The sequence below is a fragment of the Poecilia reticulata genome, linkage group LG16 (assembly GCF_000633615.1).
Source record: "Poecilia reticulata strain Guanapo linkage group LG16, Guppy_female_1.0+MT, whole genome shotgun sequence".
In the NCBI taxonomy this organism is placed as follows: Eukaryota; Metazoa; Chordata; class Actinopteri; order Cyprinodontiformes; family Poeciliidae; genus Poecilia; species Poecilia reticulata.
This window is the reverse complement of record NC_024346.1, coordinates 33,134,260-33,151,310: the sequence shown is the minus strand read 5'-3', so window position 1 is coordinate 33,151,310 and position 17,051 is coordinate 33,134,260. Positions and strand designations below refer to the sequence as shown.

Here is a 17,051-nt window from a genome sequence, read left to right as displayed (position 1 = left end):
TTTTTTTTTTAACATTTTTTTAAATTGCACTCCAAGAATGATAACCGCTGCAAACTACTTTTAACATACTATCCATACTGTGTAGGAGGTTCACCTTTGAGGAGAACAACCCCAAACATTCTCATTGTGGAGAATGGCCTAATTAAAGTCCAGCACAATATTAAAAATATCAAAGAGTTGATGCTTGCAGAATCTATCCTATTAGAGTTTGAGCCGATGCCTAAACAATACTGTGCGAAATGTCTGGTCTGCAGATGTGCAAACATGGTTGAGATCTGCCCCAAAAAGACTGATTGTGCTCAAAAGTGGCTCAGTAGAGCAATTACTCTCTAAAGCGGAAAAAAAAAAATGTGTCGATCAAACAGAAAACATCAATAAAACAAAGTGTGTGGCTGTAACCTGACAGAACTCCTGTAAGGCTCTGCAACTGCATTAAACTACAGATACTTAAACTTTGCGCCTTGTTATAGCAACCCTGCCATGAACTGTGGTTTCCCACATATCCCATAATGTGTAGGTGGCAGATAAGAGTTTTGTTGCTTGGCAACGCTACAGTTTGGCAGCGGCTCAGCCAGGCGTGCAGTCTGAGGTTTACCCGAGGTGAAGATGGGCGGTGAAGCTTCAGGCTGGTGCTTCTAAGGTAAGTTAGAAAAGAGGTTGGTGCTTTTAAACAAAGTCTTTACATTACACAAGAAAAAGAAGACACTACTCTAGAATTTACTTTCCATTTTTAAATTAGGTGAATTTACATTTGATCATTAAAGAATAACAAGTGCAATCAGGTGTTTTCTTCCTACCATTAGAGGGCAGTAGTGCACTTATTTTGATTCATAGACTATTGAGACATAAGGTCTGCAAAAATCTGTCTATATTCTTTTTTGATCTTATTGCAGCCAATAAGATAGTCTGACGTTTTAGTCATCATGAAGAGTTTAATTTCCGAATCATCTTTCCTCATCAGGATATTCCAGACAGCGGTGACAATTATACAGAGCAACATTTCTTTTCTAGATTTGTGCTGTTTTTGTTGAACCCTGTAAAATCTGAGCTCACTCCCAAACTGAGTAAAGCAGCAGTCCTGACAGACGGAGAGGCTTCCTATCAGTCGTCTGTTTGGCCGGCTCTGTTGCACATGAGTTTGGCTGCCAGTGATCCGTATGTTTGGGTCTTTGCCTCGGGCTGCACTTTGTCTGTGTTCCTTCTCCCTGTGAACATGGACGACACGGCTCATTAGGTGAGACGCTGCTGCTAAACTCATTCTGTCTCACTGGCCTGTTGGATATCACATTGTCTTTTTAAACTGATCTGAGAGCAAAACTTACCAGGAATCTTATCCATTGGAATAAAAGTGCGATCTTGTTGCTTTATCTTTGGTCTGTTTCTGGCTATCAGGAAAACTCCGATGAAGGACAGAAGACAGCTAAAAGACAGATTCAGGGAGGATTAACGCCTGCGGCTATCGTAGCACAAGAAAACACAATGAGGGGTTTGCAAAACACTTACCCAAATAAGAACATAAAAATATTCAACAAAGCCAAGTCTTCAAATTCCTGGTAAAATATTATCCCTGCAACATAAAAAAAACTAAAGTTATCTCAAGTGCTCAGACATAAAGCTACAACAAATATGAGCATATGATGGGAAGATAACTATTATTAACCAATGTGCTTCTACAGATTGGTAGCAGTCATAACTCATAATTACTATGCTGATCACCCAGAAAAAAAGCGAAAATTTTATTCTGAATCTGCTTAAGTTGCCAAAAGGCAGGCAGAAACATTTCTTCAGTTCAAATTAACTGCTGCCGCAATTAGGTTAAAAAAAAAATAAACGCTAAACATTCATTTTCTTCCTTGTGCAACTAAACTAATCTGAAAAGCAAAATCCGCCCACGGATGTTCTTCCTCTGCTGAAAGAAAATAAAGAAGCAATTTGTTGTTCCGTGGAGTCAATCGTGTGTGTGTGTGTGTGTGTGTGGGCAGACACAGAGATGGTTAGACAAAAAGCTGTAGAAGGTGAGGGTAACTCCAAACTGCACATCCTGAGGCTCTTCCAGGTCCAACTTGTGACAGACCTGTCACCGAGTGAAGATGGAGGAAAACGCTGGAAAACAATGTCAGGCTGGTGTTTCTTACTGATTACATTTGGATCGTTGGAACACTTTAGACCAGGGGCATTAAAGTCATTTTGGGTCACACCAGGATCATGAATGTTCTCGAGGGGCCGGCTGAGGCAGAATGTATTGATAAAAACAATTGACAAACTTCTAGAAATATTCATAAATAGCCATCTCTGCATTTGATAAGTATTTCTTGAAATGAAATCATACTGAACGACTTTTCACATTGATCAGTCTCTAAAGAATTTCACAATTGTTTTTGTGATTTTATTTCATGGATCATAGATTTTGTGGTGCTAATTTAGAAATATTTGCAAAAAATTTTGCAATATTTATACTATTTTGCAACATCTAAAATACACATATGGGTGGGAATTAGTCACTTAAACCCAATATTTTTGATAATTTTTGCTGAAAATTTGCAATAAAGTCAAAGTTATGCATTAGCACAAAAAAATTGTGGGCATCTGTAGATTTTTTAAAAATTAATACAATCGCTGAATTGTAAAAAAAAACTAAGGATTTTTTGATGTAATTTGGTGTCTGGAGGAGTCCTGAGGGCCACACAAAAAGCAAGGGCGGGCCAGATTTGGGGCCCGGACCTCGAGTTTGATACGTGTTTTAGACCCTCAAATGTCTCGGGACATAAGCGGAAATGTCAGAGCAGAAGAGAAATAAGATTAAAGCCAGTATTATCTAGACTAATATTTTTAATGTCCTATTCTGGTTATACCTGTATCTACATGCCACATATCAGCAGGTTGAATTATTGTGAAAATGCAAGTTGCTGGTGGTGATTTCAGCAGCAGAGCTTTTGTCAGCTTTAAGCTATTTCAGTGACCATTTTTGATTTTGTCAACAATTTTGTCCATGTGTTTATTTTTTTCCTTCGGCATTAATGAAGTACTTTTGAGCTGAGCTGAATTGAAGTTTTCTTGTTGCAGATGGATCAAAGTGGCTTCATGCAGCCTGAAAACAAGGAGGCCATGCCACCAAATACAAGCCGACCGATGCAGTGAACAGGGAGGTTTCACACCTTTCCAACATTCTCTTTGATCACCTTACTTTTTTCCTTCAATAAAAGATCAAGAGTGTTTTTGCCTACCTGCAACAATGGCGCTCGCAGTGAAAAACACAAAGTTGATGGGAACCACCTCTGTGGCGTCAAACATTTTCATTGCCTGATTGAGAAATCTGAGGAGAAGAAACCAAACATTGTAAGTAGTAATAAACTAATGATATAATTTTGTCCATTTTGCAGCTGGAAATCCACAAAAGCGTTTTAGCCTGTTGTGAACACGGCTGATTTAAGCAAGGACACAAGCATTTACACCGATCCTGGCGAAAGTAAGCCTTGACTAACTTGATCTGGAAAGCGCAGGAGGCCACCATGACGACGAGCATGACGTAGAAGATGGGGTAGATGAGCTGCAGCTGGCTTGTTATCGACTCTGTGATCATCCCTGACACGGCTTTGACCGAGATGACCGTAAGGGAGGCTGCAACGGCACAAAGTCAAAAGCAGAGTTTCTTGGACTTGTGTTCAAGAAATTTTCCGGTTCTTGTTAGAAGACTTGCGGAGGCGATTATCTCTGCCAATGTGAATTAATATTTTTCCACATAGTTTTCCACTAATCTCTAACTAGAAATGATAGCAGAGGTCTGCTTTTGGTAGCCTGGCAACAAGGCAACCTCTCTGCTTACTTAAAATAGCTCAATCCATAACCTCTGCCCTCGTTTGGACGCTTTCTACGTGTTCGTACCGAGCAGGGCCACCAGCAGCATCACAATGACAATGTGCTTCACACCCCTCCTCTTGTACAGATAGAGCAGAATGCAGAACAGGACAACCTCGATGAACTGTGGAGAGAGAAAGAAGGGTCGCACAAGTTAATAATGCTCATCCGATTTGCTCAGAAACAGAAAGTTGAAATTAAACTTTCCTTTGACGTCTTATCATTGGGAGGAAATGCGGCACACAGTCAGAGAACGACAGTTTAATTGAAATAAGTGAGTGTGGCAAAAAAAAGAAGAAGAAAAAGATGAATTTCTTGTGTTTAATGAGAAGGGCTTGGAGCTGTCCTTGTGAGTCCGGCGGCATTCAGTCGCTCCCGACTAAACACAGATTTAATAGGTGCAGTAAGGAAGGAGCACAGCAGCTGCATGGAGGGGAACAAAGGCCAGGCTGACCTTTAAAATGTCTCTCAATGTCATCCTGGTACCATAGTATGTACGTTAAATAAAGAGCTCATTCCAGAATTTAATTATTCTATGTGGAAATGAATTACCAAAGACCCGGGTCATTACCGATGGCACACACACACAAACACACACGCACGCACACAAACAAACACACACACAGGGACACCAACCAAACAGTGTTTCTACACCAGAAGACGGGATAACCTCTGCTAATGATCAAAAGTCAGCAATGATATTTCATTTCCTCTGATTAATCACCAGCTACAATTAATCCCACACTGGTTGGAGGCGCCCACTCTGCCAGCTGATGAGAAACAACTAATTCACTGCCTGTAATGAGGAAGAGCGTTCCGTTTTGCACACCAGTGATGACAGGAGCAATCTGTCAAACCACACACACAGTGAGCTGCAAAAATATCCATATGCCTTCAATGTACTTACAGTTTTCTCCACTTTAAAATCCAGAAGCTTCAATGCAATCAATCATAAAGTCATCATAACGGTTTAAAATTGTTCTAGCTGTAAAGCAGGGGTGTCCAAATTGAGAACCAGATGCCTATTGTGGCCCTTTGACCACAAATCCAGAATGGCACAAATGTGTACATCTCAGACGTTTTGTAATTTTTTTTTTTTTTTTTTGTAGGATGAGATTTTCCAACCGCTAGAAACAGCATCTCTTATGAATCCACGTGGGATAAGGGTGTTAGATAGTGGATGGATGGATGAGATTTTCCATGGCAAGTTTATATCTTCTTAACCTGAAAATGTTAAGTACAAACCAGGTGCCTTCAGTTTGGTTTGTCTACCACATAAAAATAAACATTAAAACTAGTATTTGTATTCTGCAAGTCTCCAGGTTCTGCAACAGCTAAAAGAAAACTGTCCAAATAGTGGTTCCACTTTAAGAACGGACAGCAGAGCACCGGAGGCCAGCCGCAGTTGGACAGCAGCAGGATGTGAACTCTCACCTTGAACAGCATCTCTGGAGTGTTTTTAGACAAAGTCAAGCGTTCACATCCCAAGCCAGCATTATCATTTTCAGAGTCGAGTAGTTTTTGTTTTTCCAACTCAACTGTGTCCTCCAGATATGTCACTATGGCAACAGCTATGTTTGTGCCCTCGCTGCTTGAGGTGAAACGGGACGAGGCTAGAACATGGAGGAATAGCAATACTCTCAGAGGATAAGTAGGCCCGTCGCGATAAACAATAAATTAATTAATCAACTAATCGCATAATGAATGAAAATTATCAACCTCATTTTAATTTATTGGCTTTATCGTTTCTTCCTGCCTTTTTCCCTTTCTATTGATGACACTGGATCAGTGGTTCTTAACCTGGGTTTGATCGAACCCCAGGGGTTCGGCGGAGCCTCTGCCGTGGAGATAAAGACACACTTGTGTAAAGTCGTGATGACGCCCCGCTTTGCCATCACTTGCTCCAGAGGATCACGTTACATTGCTTAGCCAATCAGAGCTGCGGAGGAGCCCTGATTGAAGGAGTTCCACTCTCAGCATGGATTTGAACTTGTGTCTTTAATTACTTCAGCAAAACTCACCATTTTTACCAAATTCTTTAGTCTAAATCTGCTCCTTAGTCGCATCTTTTCGGGGTTGCTACTGCCTCTAGGGATGGTGAATGCGCATATGAAACTGGGGGGTTCGGTACCTCAAAAAAGGTTAAGAACCACTGTACTGGATGAAAAGGCTCAACTCCGCTGCTCTCAACTGACCACCTCCCCTCATTTCCTTAGCATCAGGAGGAGTGAACTATTGCATCAGGTAGTCAGATTTGCCCATCTTCTCTATTTAAATCTAATGATTATTGAAGGGCAATATAGCATACAGACTTTAGAACCTGTACTCTTTCGGTTGGATGTAGTTTTTATTTCCACTTTGGTTTTATGTTGTTTAGTTTTAATTCAAGTGCATCTTTTTTGTTATCGGAGACTGAGAGTCCATTTTATTTTTGTTTTTTGGTTGTTTATTTTGTTTACCAGTTCCAGTGTTAAGTGTTCTTTTAAAAATGAAGTGTATTTATTTCTGTCGGGATGTGCTTGCATTATTATGTCATTACCATTACATTAGGTAATGGTAATGACATAAAATGGTCTTCAAACAATATTATCGTTTATCGCAATAATTTTGAGACAATTAATCGCTCAGCAAAATTTGTTATTGTGACAGGCCTAAGAGTAAGACTAAAGAATGAATTCTTCAAATGTCACACATCCAGGAACAGTGAGAAAAACAGCAGGTGCTGAACAGAAATGAGGGTTGAGTCAGGCTCATCTTTGAAGTTGGTTATTCTCCAGGTGCAGTAAAGTTTCTTACGCCTGATGGTGCAGCATGGCTTACAGTTCAAAACTGGATGCAGAAAGTTACAAGCCCTGCAGTTTGACAGCGCAAATGAAGGCTGTCCAATTGTTTTCAGCCATTAGTAGAACTTTGTCAATGTGTCATCTAGAAAACTAAGACCTTCACTTTCATTGTGCAAATTGGAATTACAAAAATAAATTTGCTTAAAAGAAACACGGCAATAAAAAATCCCCGAACAAAAAACCCCATATTTAAAAAAAAACAAAACAAAACAAAACAAAAACAAAAAATTTTTTTGCGCAACGTTGATCCTAGCGCCAACCCTGGCTTGACCCTGGCTATGCCAAGTCCGGTTCTGGCTGTACCGGACTTGGCATATTTTGCAAAACTGCAATGGAAACACCTTTTTACATCATACAAGTCATAATCAGCAACAAGCTGTTGCCACTGGCACAAACCACAAAGAAGAAGATGGAAGTAGTTGTAGGCTGATGGCGCGGCATGTGTTTTAAGAGCATGTCCTGCGGACAAACTTATACACAACTGACTGTAATTGTGTTTCTTATTCAATGGAAACACAAAATTGTGTTTTTGCAACACTGGTGGAATATCAACAAATTTTTACATGCATTTATAATGAAAACGTAGCTGCAGTAACATACGAGGTAAAGCAGGAAGTGCCAGCTGATGGCGTAGTACTGGACCAGATGAGCTGTGATGTGTGTGGATGCGTGGGGGGCAAAGGTCACCAGAAGGTACGTTCCAGTTATGGCCAGGCTGCCACCTGTGGGAGAAAGAGACAGGAAAGACCAGTCAAGTTCTTTGTGTGGGAACAGAGAGGGAACCGTTTCCATAAAATTAGCAGAATCAGTCTTCGTCCTGAGAAGGCCGATTGGTGCATCAGCTGCAGAATCAAATTAGACACAGCATCTTTTTTAGCATTCATATTCTTCTTTTGTTAAAGTTATGGACGAAACAATATAGCTAATCTCACTAAGCACATTCCTGGTTTGTGTGTTTTGAATGAATTTGTTCTGGCTTGCTTACCTCTTTGCACACAGCATATTACTGAAAACAAAGCCGGCCTCCGTTAATACCTCTCATTATAAATAAAGTTTTGTTTGTTTGTTTTTTACTATGAAAATGTCTCCAAATTATTGTTGAATGCTACGCAGCAATTACAGGACTAAAAACCCCCCAAAAAACAAAAACTGATGCTGCTTCATTTGGGAAAGCAACAACACACAGAGCTGTGTGGTGCTGATATGGATTTCCAGTTCAGCAGCTGTGACGCCCGTCATTGTGACAGCCATGACAATCATGCCATTTATCAGCATGCTCAAAATAGTGTTGTAGAATACTAAACGTTGTGATTTGATCTGAGCAAAGCACATCTAGTCAACAATTGAAAGAAAAAATAATTAGACATCTTGCAAATATTCTAAAAGTATGTAAATTTTTCATCTGTAATAAAGATGTGTCAAAAGCCTAAAAATATCAAGTAATAAAAAAAAATCTACTTTTACTTTGAGTAAATTCATTTTCTGAGGTTTTTTTATATAACAAAAACACTCTGTTATTGGTATGCCTGGTATTAATACTTATAGTACTTGTATAATCCCATTTTACCAGTGGGACTGCACTTCTTTTCTCTTAAAACATGTCAAAATGTTAGAGCACACAGAGACATACACAGAGAGAGGAAAGAGAGATCTTTGAACATTCCTCTTTGAACATTTCCCCCTAGTCCTCTTTTTTGCTTTTTTCTCTTCAGCTCAATCCAAAGGTTTTCTACAGGCTTTAGGTATTGGAACGGAAAATCACTTGGATAAAATGAACTAATTCTTAGATAAAATGAACTAATTCTGTGTTCATTTGGCTTTATGTTTTAGTCATTATCCTGCTGAAAGACCTGCCGGTGGCCCAGTTTCAGTTTTACGGCCGAGTTCACCTGATTTTTATTTGAAAAATTCCTTTAAAAAAAGTTCACAAAAAGGTTTCTAGGGCATTTTGATGAAAAACAAGCCCACAGCATCACAGATCCTCCACCACACTTCACAGTGTGCATGGTTGCTTTTTCACACATTCATCCTTTTGAGGTCAAACCAGCTCAGAGTTTTTGTTGCAGAAAAGCTCAATGTTGCACGTGTCCCAGTCAAAGCACAGCTCTGATTAAAGTCCCAGTAATGTTTAGTAAACTTTACACGCTGATGTTTTTAGTGGTTGGATAGTAAAAGTTCTTTCCCAAGCAAACACTTTAGAGTGTCAATAATGCTGATTGTAATGGAGACTATTTGTTATTTCCCTTCAAAATTCTGCAAAGTAGGAAGATAAATAAAGAAATTTGTTAAGCCTGTTTGCCGAGGGCCAAAACAAATGCACTTGTGTGTAACATCATACTTAATCCTCAGGGAAACAGTAATTAGAGCTTCCCTAGAATAAATGTGAAGTAGTGAAAATTTAAATAGCTTCTATTCTTTTGAAGGGATTGTTAAAAATGGTAAGAATATTACAATCAACGAGCCACGGGCAACTTTGCTAAAAACAAGTATTTGATTTTACATCTCGGATGTTTTCACCATCTAATTTTTAAGATGGAGTTCTTCATCTTAAATTGGCTACTGCACACAAAGTTAAATTTCTTAAAGGCTTACATAATTTTCATAGACCATGAGTGCTAGAAAATTAGTCTGCATATTCAGGTCAGTTTATGTATTTGCTTATATTAAAGCAAAACTATATGCATGGGAAACGTACCAGAATAGATTTTTGTAATATTTTCTTCCAAAAGCATCACAAATATTTAAAAAATTGAATTCATGGCCTCAAACATATGGGCCAAGGTTAAATTAAACTAACAAAATTACACAAACTGAAATTGAGAAAACACTTTTGATATACGACAAGAAAACAATAATTAATGGGGAAAAACGTATAACTGGAACTATATTATAATTTATAAAACTAAAGAGAACATAATGAAATATAATACCCATCATTTTTGTGTTTATAAATCTGCATTAGCCTTTTGAACAGATATGAACCAGATTTTTCTCCCCCCAAACAAACAGTTTACGTCGGGAGATTACGGCACTCCATCCTCCTCCTGGTAGTTAGAAAATATGCTGAGTAATCATTACCCAAATGGTATTTACATAATCACAGTACTGCAACCTTTTTGAAATAACCAGAGTATGAAAAATCTAAATACTACTATAACTAATAAAAAATAAGGTAAATATTTGACAAATAATAACTAATAAAAACTGGCAAGCACACTCTAAAGACCAATTAAAACTAACCGAATTAGGCAAATAGTCACAACAAAATTACTGTGATGAAAAACCCAAAACTATCATAACCCTGGTATGGAGTTCCAGTGTTTGCTTACCAACTACATCAGAAGTTCGAACCGTCTCCTTGAGGAAAACCACAGATATAACAGCACTGGCTGAAAAAAAAAAAAAATAATTTAGTCAGTCAAATGTACTTTCCTTGCATTGTATACAATTTAAAAAGTATGTTAATGTCACCATTAAGAACTTTGCTAGTCACTTGGGTACATTTCATCAATATACCACGCACACTACAAACTACTTGACTTCACATGTACATAATGAATAGCATGCTGGCATTTCTGCCACTTTTTCTTTCAGTGCTTGACATGCTTGTATGGATCCAGAGTGACTAACTGTGTCAGTCTGCTCTGACAAATGGAGCTCATTAGGACGCCGTAACACCAGCATCAAAATACGCCGTCACATCTCATGCAGCATTTTTTTCTATAACCACTCATCAATATCACTGTCAAAACGCGAGACGGCGAAAAGCAATCAGCTTCACATGAGCCAAGCCTCAGATTAGTCTTGCTACCGTTTCCCCGGGACACGCACCAAACCGAGGGAGACGAACGGCGCTCGCAGTGTTTGGCTGTCACGGAGACGAATAGCGATACAGACAGATGTGCGTGCAGACACGTAGAAGTGCTGAGTAAAGAGGCAGAAACACAGATGGACAGACAAACTGACCGAGACACAAAAACAAGCAAGAAGACATAAAGATGTCTGACAGCAGCAAGGCGGGAGGTCAGTTTACATCGCACTCATGGTCAAAATTCATTAATGCTTAATGACCAGAACACATTTAGCAGATTTCTTATACAGGGGAGTGTATAGGGCAGGGGGGGAATCTCTGTACTTGCAGAATTGGAGTGTGTGTGCTGCATATGTGGACACAGACTACAGAAACCTGAATGAAATCATTAAAGTGTCAGTCACACAGTGAGATGAAAATCTAGCTGGGAACTCAGAAAATGTAACATTTTTTAAAGATTTTCTGTTACCAGCTGGAAATACAACAATATTGCCCCCCCGAAGACGCAATTATGACAAGAAAGGTGGGAGGTCAACAAGCAGCCCTGAATCCTGTATCCAATGTTGCTGTCATTCTTTTAAAAATGTTGTGAAAACATTTTTGAGCCATAAGCACACACACAGAGAGCATCCATTTTCAAAAAAGTGTTGGAACACATAATTAAGAGAGAAAAACATTATTAGATGCTTGTGTTGCTAGCACCAGCTGACGCTGAAACAATGAGTAAATCCCACTGGTTCCCCAACTTGCTACCAGAAGAGACAAACTGAACACACAGTCATACACCGCTGACAAAATGGACACACAAAGCAAAAGCTTCTGTTAGTGCACGATGTGTTGTGCATCAACTTAACTACGATACATTTATCAATAAATGACAGACTAATGGTGTAATAAAATATGTTGCATTCAACTGCAATCTGGATACATTACATCTCCCAGCGTTACAAAAAACATGGGCTCTTTACAAAATGATAAGCTGATCTAAGAGCTTGCCCTTTCTGAACACCTGACAGACATCATTTGTTAAACCCATTTACATCACAGTATATTTCATACAGTGTTCAAACTCAGTGGCCACTGGATTAGGTCTGTCTGTTGAATTACTTACACAAAAAGCAAAACATGGATCCAGCTCGCCTTGTAGCGGTGGTATTTTCTTGGCCCACTTTGAGGTCCTGCCTTGTTGCTCAACACCACAGCCTAACTAAGCATTGCTTCTGACTGGTCACCCATATATGAGCACACTGCATCTTCCTATGGCTATTTTCAGCAGCACAAGGGACCCTGTCACAAAGCTGGCTCGAGTCATGTCAAGCGGATTATTCCAGCACGACAATCGGTCCACTGCAGTTGCATCATGGATGTACAGCCAATAAATCTGCATCAATGTGTGAGGCCATCATAACAATATGAGCCAAAATCCACATCACCTTATGGTATGACGAATTAAGGCAGCTGAAAATGGGGTAAAAAGGTACTTATTGTTGGCAGTAAGCACTGTATAAACCTAACGCCGTTTGTAAGCAATCACTATTAAACCTGAAAAAAAAAGGTTAATTGTATAATGTTGAATAAAGCCTCCTGAGATGATAAAGTATAAGACTGATCACTGGGGTATCATCACTTACTTTATCCGATGACAATCATAAGAAGCTATATGGGGCAGTAGTATGTAAAATCAACTTTTTTGAGCTTTACATCATTTTATAATGTTAATATCTCATCAAAAACATAACTGGAGTGTTGATTTGAGTCTTTCATGCATGTTTGAGAAACTCTTTGATCTCCTGTGGAAACCGTTCAGCTGTGCAAAACGCCTGGCTGGACCCAACGCCACCTTTGAGGATGAAGCTCCTCCTCAGAGCTGTAGCTTCCAAGGTTCCATCTCACAGAGCAGCCCTCCCTTATAATTCTCCCATTCAGCTCCTCCAACTAGCCAGGAGCAATTAGCAAACACCTGTTGGAACTGCGCATCATCTGAGCTCATTACACAAGCTACTTCTCAGTGCATTGCTAATAAAAACGTTGTTTAAAGGTTAACAGAGGAAATATGTTGTAATGGTTTTTTGAAGGGTTTCAGAAAATGCAGGAGTTTTTAAAGAGACAGAGGCCCAATTTCAAACCGTAAAATATCAAAGTCAAATTTCTTTCAAGTCATATTTGATATCTACTGCATTTCTGAAGGTGACATGGTTACTCTGACTGTGCTATAAAATGGCACTATGTTCCTGGAGAATACACAACACTGCCCCTGTAACATTTTGTTTGGGTTTGGTTAGAGTTTGGGAGCAGAGTCAGCGACAGCAGCTCTGTGTGTCAGGAGATGTCACAATAATGCCAGGGAGAGCAGGTGGTGGCACACGGACAGAAGAGCCCAGAAAAATTGCTTGAAAATAGCAAAAACCAGACAGACGGGCCATTTGAACACGAGCTCAACAAGCACCAGAAGGAGATTTGCTAGATAACACAAACAGCTCAATGTCAGACACACAGTGTGGCTCACAGAAAATGGTGTGCCAGCAAACACAGACACAACCCCACTTATGACACTAATGAAGAGTTTTATCTGTGAATACCATCATAAAAGTAAATTTAAGGAAATCATAAGTCCAAGACAGAGCAGTTAATTTAAATAAGATGAGCTTAATTATACATGATAATTTCTCAATAAATTTCTTAAGATCTTCTTGTGACACAATTGAAATAAATGCACATAAAGATGCGAGGACTTTTGACTCAGACTAAGTTTACAGCAACTCTTCTTAAAATGCAGATGAAACAGGGAGGTGTTCGATATTTCACACTCCGAGAGTGTTTACATGCACATTTAGGACTGTCCCTTTTGCCTCTGGGACCAGCTGGATCTACCAAGTTACCATGGCAACTCATGAAAAAAGTGAGATTTGCACAGCTTGATAACATGAGAAATATGGCAACACAGGAACCTCTGGGGGATGCAGTTGTGACAGCGATGCTGAACGCGTGTGTGTGTCAGATCAGTACACGGTCTCTCAGATGTGTCGTAATGGGGAAGCTCCCAGTGGGAAAACACACTGTGTCTGACATCTTTACACTCCAGGAATCACACATGAAGAGGTGAGTCACTGAAGCCTGGCTGTCATTTGCAAGAGAAGCCTAAATGTGAAAAATTGTTGACCTTTATTATGTGTGTACTTTCTTATCCTGGGGAGAGAAGCAACTTAGTGCATGCTTTTCTTTATTGGATTCAAGTTTATTTGTATAACATACTTCAGGAACAAGGCAGTCCAAAGTGCTTTATATGATGAATAAAAAACAAAGCATGATGTAAAAAACTCTCAAAAGTAGTGCATTTAAATAAATGAATAAATGTAAATAAATATAAAATATATAGTAGAAAAAAAGAGAAACAACCGGGATACTGAGATGCTTCTCCATGTTTGCATCCCCAGAATCTGAACCAGAGTAACTAGAACCAGAAGACCTGAGGGGTCTGGAAGGTTGATACAATGTTTTTTTGATGTTGAGCAAAAATATATTAAGTGATTTATAAACTAACATAAGTAAAGATTATTCTCTAAGCTCCATCTCCCTGGTTTTAGTGCAATGGCAAGCAGCAGCATTTTAGATCAGCTGATTGATTTTTTTTTTTAGGTAGATTTAGGCTGATATCAATGTACGACTTCTCAAGTTGGACTGGATGTTTTTTATGAGCATCAGAGTAAGGAGGTCCAAAAACTTATGAAAGCCTCACTTTTTAGATTTGGATTTGTAAAAAAAAGAAAAAGAAAAGAAAAAGCCTTGTTTTTTTTTATTTATGTCACTTTGTGCTGGTCTTTATAACAAAATTCAAACAAAATCCATTTAAATTTGTGATTTTAAAATGAATAAAGTTTGATTGACAGCCATTGACCTCCTGGCTCTAACTGGTTGTTTTTGACCAGGAGCAATGCATTTCTTCAAACAGCAATAACAGCTCATGGAGGTGGTGAGGGAGACTGATTTTTTTTTCACAGATTATCTGTCTCATGTAAAAATTATATGTTTTATAAAAGTTACTTATTACAGTTATAAGACAGTGCCAACATCCCACTTTAAGCAGTGGTACAGCTCTGCAGCCATTTCCACCATGTCTTCCCATTCTTTAACATGTAGTGACTTCGTATCTGAGGCGGACAGCTGAATTTTGGATGATGCTGTCATTCCTAATAGAGTGAGCTCCACAGACAGGACAGCAGTAATTGCTCTCCATGGAGCGTCGCAGTGCTGGCATGACATGCATGGGCAGCAGGATGACATCATCAGCTCCCCTAATCCTTCCCAACTTCTGCTTGTCAGCCACCCCAGCACACACCCAACCTCCGCCTGCTGTCCCACTCCATTAATTCTTCTTCCTCTTCCATCACCTTCTTCTGCTTTTCCACTCATCCGGCTTCTTTTTTGTCTCCAACGGGACCTGCTACTCGGTTTTCTCTTGTTTACTCACCAAAAGGCCCCCCACTGCCTGTATCGCCCCCACCAGCCCCCACTGAGCCGCCACGCAGCTCTAGGAAAACAGGCATAACAGCACAACGGGAGGGAGAACGCATGTGTTAGTAGAGGGAGCATCTCTGATCGGCAGAATCTGTCAGACCTGAGAGTTTTTACACCGGAAAACATTTGAGCCATATTTAGTCATGAATAGTATCTACTACCATTCGAGTAAAATAAATCTAGCAAGTTTTACATTTTGAACTTAAATGTGCGTTTGTGAAAGCTGGACGTACAGCTGGACATATGTTACCTTTTCTTAAAATACATTTTATTGTATTTCTAAGAGTTGAGTAAATGGAGGTTTTTAAGTCGAACTAAAACAAAACTGAAAGGGAAAAAAAGTGGAATTACCACCCCAAACATGTATTTCTGTTTCAGCTGGGTGATTTAAATGGTTGAGGGAAATCTTTTTCTCCTTTTTAAGCTCTGTTCAAACTAAATGTTTCTGAGCAGAATTCATTGTGATGAGTTCAGATATTTTGTTTATGCAAGGTAAATCAAGAATTTAAGTTCCTCCAACTTAAAATGAGGTATTTTAGCTTGAAAATGTGAGTGGAAAATTCAATAAACAATTCTCCAATTAATGAATAAAATTCAAATAGATGAAGACAGTTTTCTTCTGTATTGAGAACTTATTTTGTTTAAATGACTGAAATAAGTTATAACTACTCACAATTCATGCCTAAGGAGTTATCAGAACCTAAAAAACTGTTTAGACAACTTGTCGCTTGCTGTTAAATCTACTTGATGAACTATAATTTCTGAGTTAAAATCAAAATCATTTTTGGTTTTAACTTAGAAATACAGTGTACACATCACCTTAAGTATGCACAAGTTGTGGAGGCGTGTGTGTGTGTGTGCGTGCATCTGCTCTTGTTCATTTTCAAATGTGTGAGGTGGAAGTTACGATTAGATCAGAGCGTGCCACAGCTGCAGACAGCTTCCTCTCCTTGCACCTCTTTATCTCTGGTAAATTAATTAGCTTGACATCTCCCTTTAAACACACAGCTGTGTCAAACTGTGGAATGTTCTGCTAATATTTAAAAACCTGTGTTTTTTACACAGATTGAAAAGAAGCTGTAGTAAGGTCAGCTTCGTACTGACAAACTCTGTATTAGCAGCTCGCTGCTCTCGGTGGTTCACAGCGATTAAGTCCACTTATTGTGACGCCGACATTTTTCAAGCGGCCGCTCGCCGGAGCAAATCGAACACCAAAAATACAATGAACAAGAGCTCCAGCCTTCTTAACAAGATTTGTGGTTTTGTTTAGCGCGTTATAAAAAAACCATTCATCCGCTCGCCAGACGAGGAAAATCGTTCAAGGCACCGGGTTAATAGCTGTCGTTAATATCATTGACTCTCCGCCACCTCCAGGTCAGTGAGTGATGGGTGGCAGCAGGTGAGAAGTGAACCTGTTCAATATTTAACCCTCTTTTAAAGCAGCTGCCAGCAAGACCGGCCGCTTCTGTTTTGACAGGCTAATGAATCTGGGCCCAGTTCATGACATGTTTCATTCAAACTGAAAAAAAAATATATATATGTATATATATAGAAGAATAGAGATCATTTTGGGGCTGAATGTTAGGATTTATACAGTTGGTGGTAATTGGGCTTCCTGGGTCACTGATAAAATGTAAATGTCCAAATTAATCTTAAAAGCGACGAGAGGTTGGTGAACCACTTACAATCCAGCTACAGAGCAACCTGCTGTGATTTAAAGTTTTTGCTGCATTGCTCCGACTAATTGTATGAAATATTAAAGCAGCAGTGAGCGTTTAATGTGGTTAAGGCTTTAGAACAAATCAGACAATAAAGCCCAGGTGAAATTTCAACATCCAGAAACTGGGAACATTTTTACAGTATTCTGCAAAATGATTCATACCCATTGAAAATTTTCCACATATTCAGTTTTTGAAATGAGTTTTCCAGACAGCTGTGTTGGGCATAACATGGAACTTATGGATTTAAAGTTTGCATTAATCTAATGACGAAACTATGGCGAAAAAAAAAAAAGTTATATTATATAT

General features: G+C 39.1%; 1 protein-coding gene across 2 annotated transcripts in view; it reads right to left on the bottom strand.

Annotated features, from left to right (window-relative positions):
• Positions 1-14: 14 nt before the first annotated feature.
• The window catches only part of nipal2 (NIPA like domain containing 2), a 29,799-nt gene continuing 12,762 nt past the window's right edge, over positions 15-17,051 (bottom strand). For both annotated transcript variants that reach the window (XM_008432882.2, XM_008432883.2), the window contains 8 exons: positions 10,028-10,087; positions 7,299-7,420; positions 3,883-3,979; positions 3,483-3,618; positions 3,225-3,313; positions 1,504-1,567; positions 1,323-1,420; positions 15-1,205 (listed from right to left, as the gene is read on the bottom strand). In XM_008432882.2, the coding sequence (XP_008431104.1) occupies positions 1,102-1,205; positions 1,323-1,420; positions 1,504-1,567; positions 3,225-3,313; positions 3,483-3,618; positions 3,883-3,979; positions 7,299-7,420; positions 10,028-10,087 (770 nt within the window). In that variant the 3' untranslated portion in view covers positions 15-1,101. The remainder of the gene's footprint in view (positions 1,206-1,322; positions 1,421-1,503; positions 1,568-3,224; positions 3,314-3,482; positions 3,619-3,882; positions 3,980-7,298; positions 7,421-10,027; positions 10,088-17,051) is intronic.